The 12,500-nt window shown below is 39.8% G+C and overlaps 1 protein-coding gene across 3 annotated transcripts in view; it reads right to left on the bottom strand.

Moving 5' to 3' along the window:
• The window catches only part of LOC139766367 (uncharacterized), a 184,472-nt gene that overhangs the window by 19,589 nt on the left and 152,383 nt on the right, over positions 1 to 12,500 (bottom strand). For all 3 annotated transcript variants that reach the window (XM_071694902.1, XM_071694901.1, XM_071694903.1), the window contains exon 6: positions 10,655 to 10,738. In XM_071694902.1, coding sequence (XP_071551003.1) covers positions 10,655 to 10,738 — 84 coding nt within the window. The remainder of the gene's footprint in view (positions 1 to 10,654; positions 10,739 to 12,500) is intronic.

Genomic DNA, 12,500 nt, shown 5'->3' with positions numbered 1-12,500 from the left:
AGGACGTAAGAACTCCAGGTATTCAAAATAATTCATACACCATACACACGCGCTCCATTCTTCTCTCTCTATCAGTTTAATATATCTTTTTACTGAAGAACAATTACTTTTAAGTCCATGAAATTTATGTATATCCTCCACGACGGATTTTCATGGACCTGTTTCATAAATTCGAGTTTCTTTAATACTTTCACTGATACATTACCAAACTTGGCCTGCGAGACATAAGAGAAAAATAAAAAAGTTTAAGTAAATATATGACCACAGTATTACTAAGGTTACATACATTCAATCCACCTCTGCTCCTAAAGACACAGTTCTCGCCACTTCTCAATCTAGAAAGCTGATTGACTGACAACAGAGCACAATACTTGATCCCTCATCCTTTCCTTATAATTTCCTAACTCTCGTATTCACACTTGTTCCAAGAACACCCTTCGACAAACACCAACGAAAGACATCAGCTCGTAAACTCTTCCCCTGTAGTCAACAACTGAGAGGAAAAAAAAATTCCGAGCAAAGTGTGGCGTTTATCTAAGTCTCCCCATCACGTTTTTTATTTTTGTATGTCGAGGGTTCCAGTCACGGACAGAAGCCCTTAATCGAGGCTAGGCTTTTGGTGTTCAAAAGAAAAGGAGCAAGACTGAAAAGAAAGACGAAAAGAACATCCCATGAGTTTTCCAAACCACCTACAATATCCAGCACACGTCTGGGCCTACGTCAAAAACCGTGTGTGTGTGTGTGTGTGTGTGTGTGGAGACGACAGTTCAACTGTACATGTAGGGATGAAACTTCTTTTAGGCTTTTGTCCTAATTAACTGCCAGGGTCATTAAATCTTTATAACACCTTCTTCAGGTGTTGAAGATAATTCTCAGACCACATACACTCTAACTATGCCTGTGGCCCATCTATTACATTCAGAAAATTATATAAAATGCGCAAAAAAATCATATTTATCTTATCAAACAGAATTATTTACCTGACAAAAATATATCAACTTTTACAGATCATTAATATAAAAGGCCTTATCCATTACTAATAAAATGTGAATTAATAAGTGCTTAATAATGAAATAGAAGTAATAATAACATGAAAGGTTCTTAATGTCATAAGGCCGAATGATGAGAGGAAAAAAAATAAGAAGGAAAATCCTCGTGCCGTTTCTCGGATACGCTCGTATAATACCCGTCGGATGAACATTCCAACCTTAAGATGCGTCACTTTCATTCGCACCGGATAAAACGTGAGGAAGGGAGGGAAGGGCGTCGGCAAGAGAAAAAAAATGAGAGAGAGAGAGAGAGAGAGAGAGAGAGAGAGAGAGAGAGAGAGAGAGAGAGAGCCAAGGCTCTCACCCTCCATTCCTCGTCTTATTCCTGGTGGACTGATGACCAGGGTGGTCGAACTCACCACAGATACGAGTTCTCCCCACAAAGTTAGGTGTAATTGGTTAAGCAACAGCGAGGGATGGCAGCCTGGATGGGGCCGTCTGGTGAGGGGGGAAGCATACAGCAACCGGTGTTGCCTGGGAGCGAGACCTATGTGAAATCTTCAATAGGATGGAGATCCTTAACTCGTCAAGGATCTTGGACGTGTTAGCAAATTTTTTTTTTTTTTTTAGATTTCTAACGTCTCGATATTTCTAATCATTTTTAGGGGGAGATGATAAACTTATTTCTTTATTTCCTTAAACATTTCAAGTGCCTCGTTTCTCGAATTTGTTACGTGTCGAAGTTCAACTTGGCATTAATCCCCCCACTCCTCTGTTAATATATTTGTTTATAATAATTTTCTACCTTGGCAGTCCTCTTACCACATCTCATTTTCTTTCGCTCCCTCTAGTACTAAAAAATGACTAAAGTTTGGCATTGTCTTAATGCATTAGCGACTGTGGCCCGAGGGAGGCCCTGGCCTCTTTTTTTTCTTTTCTTTTCTTTTCGTTTTTCATTTTCTGTATATGTTTGTCTGGCGCTGTCTCGCTCTTCCCCTTCACATTCTGATATGGCTATCTCTCCTTATCACTCATTCGTCTACCCATTTTCTTTATATTTGGTGTTCCGGACTACGCCTGCGTGTGGTTACACCGTGATTGAAAAGTCACTTTTGGAGAGGCTGCAATGACGTCAGGTCAGCGAAAGAGAGAGTGGCCTCGTCTAAGCCTTGACTTTTCGCACCAAAGGAGTCTATCGTTTTCTTTGCTTCTGATTATAGAGCAAGCCTTGAAGCTGCAGGAGACGTGTGGAAAGGGTCCTTGGGTTATATATATATATATATATATATATATATATATATATATATATATATATATATATATATATATATATATATATATACGTTCCATGCATAACACAACAAAACACCAACTCCCAAGTAGCAATGAAAAAAAAGCCCATCCTTGATTCACACTTCAACAACCTGCACACTCACAAATCCCCCCCAACCCCCAGCAAATATGATACTGACTATACACAAAACCATCCTCCCATCCCAGTCTTAAACAACATCTCACCAGATGTAGACCCGTCTGGAAACAGCACCCCCCAGACGTGTACGAGTCACACTTTCTCGTATGCTTTCTATGCATCATCCATCACCGCAACTTTACAAGCAGTGATTTAGCGTAGCACAAGACTTATGGTGTGTGTTTTGCGTCAAGAGCCACCAAAACTAAGCTTGGCATAAGCCCGTTCTCGTGTGTGTAATTACTGGCACAGGTTGGGTGTGTGCGCTCGGGTATGTCATTACTGGCGCAGAGCACCCCCTGTATAACTGTACTGCAGTGGGCTCTTTTACATGGACGTGCGTGCTGTGTTAAACGTAACAAGCTGATTCACGCCAGTTAAACTGAGTGATTAGTCTCGACCTATCATGCTTAAGGTGCAACTCTCTCTAAAATTGTCCTACACTCACCCTCACACAGACATGAACACAGCATTATTACATTCCTTGATCTAATGTCCCTCCCGGTGGATGTGTGGCTGGCTTTCTTATGAGTTACATGAGATCCATTATCATAGAAAGGCCTTCCAAAGCATACATAGATACATACATTTATCTACTTGTTTATATGAGTGTCACAAAGCCTTTAGCCGCTACGAAGATGCGCTCCATGCAGGAGCAATCTCGGTAGGCTCCTTCTGGGGCTTGAAATTCCTCGATGAAGTTTAACCTTTTCCTCCAGTGAATGACTATGATACATGCCCGTTGATGGTCACTTATCTGCTCGCGGGATCCTCCAACACCGTTGTTAGTGAGCGGTAATCTGCTAGCGGGGTCTCCAACACCGTTGTTAGTGAGCGGTAATTGTTATGAACAGGGTAAGTCTTCCGTTTTGAGGTGAGAAAAGTGTCACAAGTCTTGCAATGGGCTGCAAAACTGCTCTTTCAATTATATATTCCCACACGTGCCTTGGTCGACCTGGATATGCGACTGGGTAATGCATCAACTGGAGACAGAAACCTGCAGAACCCAATTAACTGTCAGGGTCGTTATGGCTTTTGATGTCACGTTATTATCACCAGAAAAAAAACCTTGAACATCTCTAAGTATTCAAGATAAATCTAAGACCGTACACGCTCTCACTTACATCCATAGCCCTACGAGCAGACTGTGAGCGGAGGACGTACGCACGTACTCGTTCGTTGTGGGTTGGTTAAAGTTGAAAGAAAACGATGTCTCGCGCCTGCGCGCAGTGACACTGTATAGCCTTCATGTTGATCGTCATCTCAACATCATTTCCGCCATGTCTATTAGTATCATTTTATCCACAGTTTATATTCATCTTTATCTCACTGTTTATCAACAACTCTAGCTCACCAGCCGTTACCTTTCTACCCGACTGTTCACAACATCCTCTTTTCCAACACACCTACCTTTCAAGCTTACTTCCCAACCGTGCATTCAATGCATTTCATTAACCCCCGTCATGCGCTCTTACTTACTCCTTCCGTTTCCTACTTACTCTCCTTTCCCTTCTTGCACCCCTACACCCATCCACTTCGGCGCCCCCTAAAATACAGCCCCTTATTTGCATGATTATTGAAGGGACCAGGTCGAGAGGTTCCAGATTTTTATCTTGCAGAGTCGCTGCAGGAAAGAAACCCATTAGAAACTTTGTCTGAATGAAATTATAATCTCAGAATTGCTCGCAAGAGATAATTCATTAATTTAGCAATGTAAAAGTTTTCTTAACTTTCTCATGTAGGAATTACCAGATGTAATTACAGTATGAAATAACAAAGGACATAGAGACTGAACTTCTGCCTCAGTTAACCCTGAAAAAAAAGACGAAAAATGTTCCAACCAGTTCTAAGATTTCTATTACGACTTATGATACAGGGACGAAGGTTTTGAGGTCCTGCCTTTATATCATATCCCAAATACGATCTTTACACCGCGGAAAGTATACGATGTGTTGCCCATTCGGTACCAACACCGAACTGCTGCATTACTTCTTCCGTGGCATCTCTCTCTCTCTCTCTCTCTCTCTCTCTCTCTCTCTCTCTCTCTCTCTCTCTCTCTCTCTCTCTCTCTCCTCTCTCTCTCTCTCTCTCTCTCAGGATCTGAGATCAGGCAGCATCTGAAATGTCAGGAGAGGCCTGGCCTCACTGCTCTGCTCATTAATTTCCCCCAAGTCAAGTCCACGCCAGCCACAAACAGTAATGAGGATAATTTCACGTGCATTTCCTTTAATAATACAAATAAAAAAATATCCTTTAATAATACAAATAAAAAAAGTATCAGAAAATCCAACTGACAGCGATCTTTGATAGTATTACTGTACGATATGTTGGACCTGGCGCTCAAGCGCGTATATTCACTGAGTTGATGATTATCATTAACATAGGTGGTTGAGACAGACTCCGTAACATGAAATAAAAAAAAAACAAACATACGAAATGCAACGCAGAGGACGGGTATGGCTGATGAAGGTCGGTGACCGTCGCCACGGAACGTTTTCCGGTGGAAATGTAAATCAGCATCGGTCAGTCTGGCAACGCAGCTTGATGACGCTAATTTACCTAAATCTTATAGCATGTTCGGACTGGCAGATGTTGACTTAAGTTACCGCTATTTCTTGAGGTTAACCAGTTCCAAACCTGGAAGGGGAACCTTAACCTTCCGATAGTCAGTTTTCTGCATTTATGGATTTTGTATAAAGCTCGGATTATCGTGAACTCATACTGTGTATGTGTGTGTGTGTGTGTGTGTGTGTGTGTGTGAAGATTCGTCTTGCCATCTCGATATGCAATTACTAGCTCAGGGCAACATATGTGTATGTATAGTTTGGTGGGCTCTTTTCAGGTATATGTATGTGAGTGTTGTGTAAAATGATTGTAAACTAGCACTACCCAAATGTAAACTAGCACTACACAGACCTTTTGTAAACTAGCACTACACAGCTTATTGTAAACTAGCACTACACAGCCTTTTGTAAACTAGCACTACACAGCTTATTGTAAACTAGCACTACACAGCCTTTTGTAAACTAGCACTACACAATTGTAAACTAGCACCACACAGCCTTTCGTAAACTAGCACTACACAATTGTAAACTAGCACTACACAGCTTATTGTAAACTAGCACTACACAATTGTAAACTAGCACTACACAGCTTATTGTAAACTAGCACTACACAATTGTAAACTAGCACTACACAGCCTTTTGTAAACTAGCACTACACAATTGTAAACTAGCACTACACAGCTTATTGTAAACTAGCACTACACAGCCTTTTGTAAACTAGCACTACACAATTGTAAACTAGCACTACACAGCTTATTGTAAACTAGCACTACACAGCCTTTTGTAAACTAGCACTACACAGCTTATTGTAAACTAGCACTACACAGCTTATTGTAAACTAGCACTACACAATTGTAAACTAGCACTACACAATTGTAAACTAGCACTACACAATTGTAAACTAGCACTACACAATTGTAAACTAGCACTACACAATTGTAAACTAGCACTACACAATTGTAAACTAGCACTACACAATTGTAAACTAGCACTACACAATTGTAAACTAGCACTACACAGCTTATTGTAAACTAGCACTACACAGCCTTTTGTAAACTAGCACTACACAATTGTAAACTAGCACTACACAGCCTTTTGTAAACTAGCACTACACAATTGTAAACTAGCACTACACAGCCTTTTGTAAACTAGCACTACACAGCCTTTTGTAAACTAGCACTACACAATTGTAAACTAGCACTACACAGCTTATTGTAAACTAGCACTACACAATTGTAAACTAGCACTACACAATTGTAAACTAGCACTACACAGCCTTTTGTAAACTAGCACTACACAGCCTTTTGTAAACTAGCACTACACAGCTTATTGTAAACTAGCACTACACAGCTTATTGTAAACTAGCACTACACAGCCTTTTGTAAACTAGCACTACACAATTGTAAACTAGCACTACACAATTGTAAACTAGCACTACACAATTGTAAACTAGCACTACACAGCTTATTGTAAACTAGCACTACACAATTGTAAACTAGCACTACACAGACCTTTTGTAAACTAGCACTACACAGCTTATTGTAAACTAGCACTACACAATTGTAAACTAGCACTACACAATTGTAAACTAGCACTACACAATTGTAAACTAGCACTACACAATTGTAAACTAGCACTACACAGCTTATTGTAAACTAGCACTACACAGACCTTTTGTAAACTAGCACTACACAGCCTTTTGTAAACTAGCACTACACAATTGTAAACTAGCACTACACAGCCTTTTGTAAACTAGCACTACACAATTGTAAACTAGCACTACACAGACCTTTTGTAAACTAGCACTACACAGCTTATTGTAAACTAGCACTACACAGCTTATTGTAAACTAGCACTACACAATTGTAAACTAGCACTACACAATTGTAAACTAGCACTACACAGCTTATTGTAAACTAGCACTACACAATTGTAAACTAGCACTACACAGACCTTTTGTAAACTAGCACTACACAATTGTAAACTAGCACTACACAGCTTATTGTAAACTAGCACTACACAATTGTAAACTAGCACTACACAGCTTATTGTAAACTAGCACTACACAGCTTATTGTAAACTAGCACTACACAATTGTAAACTAGCACTACACAGCTTATTGTAAACTAGCACTACACAGCCTTTTGTAAACTAGCACTACACAGCCTTTTGTAAACTAGCACTACACAATTGTAAACTAGCACTACACAGCTTATTGTAAACTAGCACTACACAGCCTTTTGTAAACTAGCACTACACAATTGTAAACTAGCACTACACAGCTTATTGTAAACTAGCACTACACAGCTTATTGTAAACTAGCACTACACAGCCTTTTGTAAACTAGCACTACACAATTGTAAACTAGCACTACACAGCCTTTTGTAAACTAGCACTACACAGCCTTTTGTAAACTAGCACTACACAGCCTTTTGTAAACTAGCACTACACAGCTTATTGTAAACTAGCACTACACAGACCTTTTGTAAACTAGCACTACACAATTGTAAACTAGCACTACACAATTGTAAACTAGCACTACACAGACCTTTTGTAAACTAGCACTACACAATTGTAAACTAGCACTACACAATTGTAAACTAGCACTACACAGCCTTTTGTAAACTAGCACTACACAGCCTTTTGTAAACTAGCACTACACAATTGTAAACTAGCACTACACAGCTTATTGTAAACTAGCACTACACAGCCTTTTGTAAACTAGCACTACACAGCCTTTTGTAAACTAGCACTACACAATTGTAAACTAGCACTACACAGCCTTTTGTAAACTAGCACTACACAATTGTAAACTAGCACTACACAGCCTTTTGTAAACTAGCACTACACAGCCTTTTGTAAACTAGCACTACACAATTGTAAACTAGCACTACACAATTGTAAACTAGCACTACACAGACCTTTTGTAAACTAGCACTACACAGCTTATTGTAAACTAGCACTACACAATTGTAAACTAGCACTACACAATTGTAAACTAGCACTACACAGCCTTTTGTAAACTAGCACTACACAGCTTATTGTAAACTAGCACTACACAGCTTATTGTAAACTAGCACTACACAGCTTATTGTAAACTAGCACTACACAATTGTAAACTAGCACTACACAGCTTATTGTAAACTAGCACTACACAATTGTAAACTAGCACTACACAGCCTTTTGTAAACTAGCACTACACAATTGTAAACTAGCACTACACAATTGTAAACTAGCACTACACAGCTTATTGTAAACTAGCACTACACAATTGTAAACTAGCACTACACAGCTTATTGTAAACTAGCACTACACAGCTTATTGTAAACTAGCACTACACAATTGTAAACTAGCACTACACAATTGTAAACTAGCACTACACAGCCTTTTGTAAACTAGCACTACACAATTGTAAACTAGCACTACACAGCTTATTGTAAACTAGCACTACACAATTGTAAACTAGCACTACACAGCCTTTTGTAAACTAGCACTACACAATTGTAAACTAGCACTACACAATTGTAAACTAGCACTACACAATTGTAAACTAGCACTACACAATTGTAAACTAGCACTACACAATTGTAAACTAGCACTACACAGCCTTTTGTAAACTAGCACTACACAGCTTATTGTAAACTAGCACTACACAATTGTAAACTAGCACTACACAGCCTTTTGTAAACTAGCACTACACAATTGTAAACTAGCACTACACAGCTTATTGTAAACTAGCACTACACAGCCTTTTGTAAACTAGCACTACACAATTGTAAACTAGCACTACACAGCTTATTGTAAACTAGCACTACACAATTGTAAACTAGCACTACACAATTGTAAACTAGCACTACACAATTGTAAACTAGCACTACACAGCTTATTGTAAACTAGCACTACACAGCCTTTTGTAAACTAGCACTACACAGCCTTTTGTAAACTAGCACTACACAGCCTTTTGTAAACTAGCACTACACAGCCTTTTGTAAACTAGCACTACACAGCTTATTGTAAACTAGCACTACACAGCTTATTGTAAACTAGCACTACACAATTGTAAACTAGCACTACACAGCTTATTGTAAACTAGCACTACACAATTGTAAACTAGCACTACACAGCCTTTTGTAAACTAGCACTACACAGCTTATTGTAAACTAGCACTACACAATTGTAAACTAGCACTACACAGCCTTTTGTAAACTAGCACTACACAGCTTATTGTAAACTAGCACTACACAATTGTAAACTAGCACTACACAGACCTTTTGTAAACTAGCACTACACAATTGTAAACTAGCACTACACAGCCTTTTGTAAACTAGCACTACACAGCTTATTGTAAACTAGCACTACACAATTGTAAACTAGCACTACACAGCTTATTGTAAACTAGCACTACACAATTGTAAACTAGCACTACACAGCCTTTTGTAAACTAGCACTACACAGCTTATTGTAAACTAGCACTACACAGCTTATTGTAAACTAGCACTACACAATTGTAAACTAGCACTACACAATTGTAAACTAGCACTACACAGCTTATTGTAAACTAGCACTACACAGCTTATTGTAAACTAGCACTACACAGCCTTTTGTAAACTAGCACTACACAGCTTATTGTAAACTAGCACTACACAGCTTATTGTAAACTAGCACTACACAGCCTTTTGTAAACTAGCACTACACAATTGTAAACTAGCACTACACAATTGTAAACTACAGAGCCCCCTTCCTGATTCACGTGCGACGTGTCACATCCCCCTGATTCATTTGTGACGTGCAACATCCCCTTGATTCACATGTGACGTGCAACACATCCCAGATTCACCTGTGACGTAAACCTTCTTGGTTCATCTGTGACGCGTAACATCCCCTTGATTCACACGTGACGTTTAACACCTCCTGATTCATCTGTGACGTGTAACTCTTCCCTGATTCATCTGCGAATGAAAATAAAAACCTACCCTTCACATTACAACGCTTCTCTGACTTATCTGTGGCTCCCGTTGAGCTCACGATGGCATCCTTACTCACAATATGATCTACAGCATCTCTCACATTCACTTCCTCCCTCGCAAAGTTTCCCCCGAATCCCATTCGACTCATAACGTTCCTGATTCATTCGCAACGTAACGCCTCCTCCCTTAATCTCTCTTGACTCATACGACCTCCCCAGATTCACCCGCGTCTCACATCTCATATCCGTGAACAACAAGGCTCTTTTAATTCATATCAGTGGCAACGCCTCCTTCATTCACAAGTGATTTACCTCTCGTCCAACTCCCTAAGCTCATCTCCAAGCCCGCAAAGCTTCGCTAGGATTCGTAAAGCTACCATGGACCATTTATCAATCGAAGAGCAATTCCCTCGTTCACTCATTTCGCATGACGCCCCTACTCAGACCAACTGGCTGACTTACAACTGACTTACGAAGCTACTCCTCAACCTGTGGCTCAATACGCCACCTTAACCACAAAGAATTCGCGTCGTCTCTGGACTTAAACGTTAAAACTGTGACTTAAAACACGCCATCTTTCACTCCCGCCGCCACACACACACACACACACACACACACACCCTCACTGACACTCGCTAACCCAACGCGGGCTGTTGGAACTCACCTGTTCTCCCGGCACATGTAATGAGAGGCCAGAAACTCCGTTCGGCAGGACACTTCCGTATGGCGTGACCCACTCCGCTCCCACCTGCAGGGGGAATAAAAGAGAGCATCGTGTTCAACCACTCTACTGCTGGAGATAACAAAGATGTGGTGCAGAGTAAGCGGTTAATGATGACCTAGGCCAGGTTATTACTTCTTAATTCAATTAACTGCTTGACTAAACTCGCAAGTAATAATCCATAACACAGTCCAAATTCAAATTTGGTGACGGATGTCGAGCGCGCTCAGTTGCCAGATGGTAATATCATGAGAGAGAGGTGTAGAAATCGCGAAGTAAGACAGGGTAAGGGACAAGTGATAGCAATAATGTGGGTAACATTACTCAGTTTTGCATTCATATGCAAACTGTATTCAAATATTGTACTTAAAGATATATCACTCTTCCAAAATACAATTCCATTTTCAGGTACACATAAAAACTAATCAGCAGTCATAAATAACATGAATTTTAAAAAGGTTATCAAAGAGATTTTTCAAGGGTAATAACAAAAGCATTCTAACCTCAAGCAACATCATTCTCACTACGTGCTTCCAAAAGGGTAAATCAATTTAGTTTTGTACTAGTGGATACGAAACATTTCTTAATAGAGAATTAAATGAAACAATCACATATCAGACAGCAGCAAACAATACAGCAAGAAAAAGTAAACAAATAAACAAATCTAACGGTAGAGCTAGTAATTTGGTGTCTACAGCTGCTGATAATTAGAGTAATTCTGTTTTCCTTTTGTTGAGTTTGGATTAAAAATACGTCATTACTGAAGCAAAGGCACATTGAATGATAAGATGCTCCTGGACAGGAAATGACGAAGAAAGTTACTGTGTTAAGGGAGACTAAGGTCACACCTACATCTTTAGAAAATGCAGTTAGTTACTTGAGACTGAAACATACCAACAGTCCTTTCATGTCACGTTTGATGTGCTGCCCAAAACATGGACTTCATAGCAACAACTGACGAAATGGTCGTCCACAAGACAACACAGTTTGCATTTACTGACGCACGCAGCTGCTGAGAAAAAAAATATATCCTGCACAGCGGAAGAAAGCAGGTCGACGAAAGCCAGCGAGATTACCAAGGAAAAAAACATTAGGGAGATGCAAGCTTAAGGTTTCTTTGTACAGCGCAATGAAATTCCTACCGTGATAATCTCGCCTGGCTTATGAGAAGTCAAAACTTAATGATATAACGTTGTCTGTACAGATGCCAGTTTTCAAGAGCGCTAAGCTGGACTGCTTGGATGAATAAGGCGTAACTCTGGGCCACCCTCCATCACAATGACTCAAATGCAGAAAGAAAACGGATGTTACTTCGTAGAACTGATCCCGACTCCGTTGGCGAGAGAGACTTAACTAGAACAAATTTGTGTCGCGACACTGGAATATTTCACTCACTCCCTTACTCACTGAAGTAGCTCTGGGGTTCGAAACCCTCCAAATACCTGAACTTAAGAATAAGAAGTTCGCAGTGCTATACCTAATCGTGTTCTCTCATCCATACGAGTTAAATAAAATGTTGGGATGTTCAGACGAAGAGGAAAATAGGATAGGAAACATTAAATCACTAAAACAGAAATTCTATTGTGCCAAAAGCAAATGATTCACATCCCTTTCCTGACAACAATGATTACATTTTGCTTCTGATACTAGTCTGTCAACCCAACTTCAGCATGACACCCCTGAAATGTTAGTTCTGAAATATGTCAGTGATCCACAAGTGTTCGGTATGAAATACAATAGTGATCCAGAGACAATCATTCTGAAATATATCAGTGACCCAGATATGGTA

The sequence above is a fragment of the Panulirus ornatus genome, chromosome 57 (genome assembly GCF_036320965.1).
Source record: "Panulirus ornatus isolate Po-2019 chromosome 57, ASM3632096v1, whole genome shotgun sequence".
NCBI lineage: Eukaryota > Metazoa > Arthropoda > Malacostraca > Decapoda > Palinuridae > Panulirus > Panulirus ornatus.
Note: the sequence above shows the minus strand (reverse complement) of the source record. Positions and strands in the feature narration are given on the sequence as shown.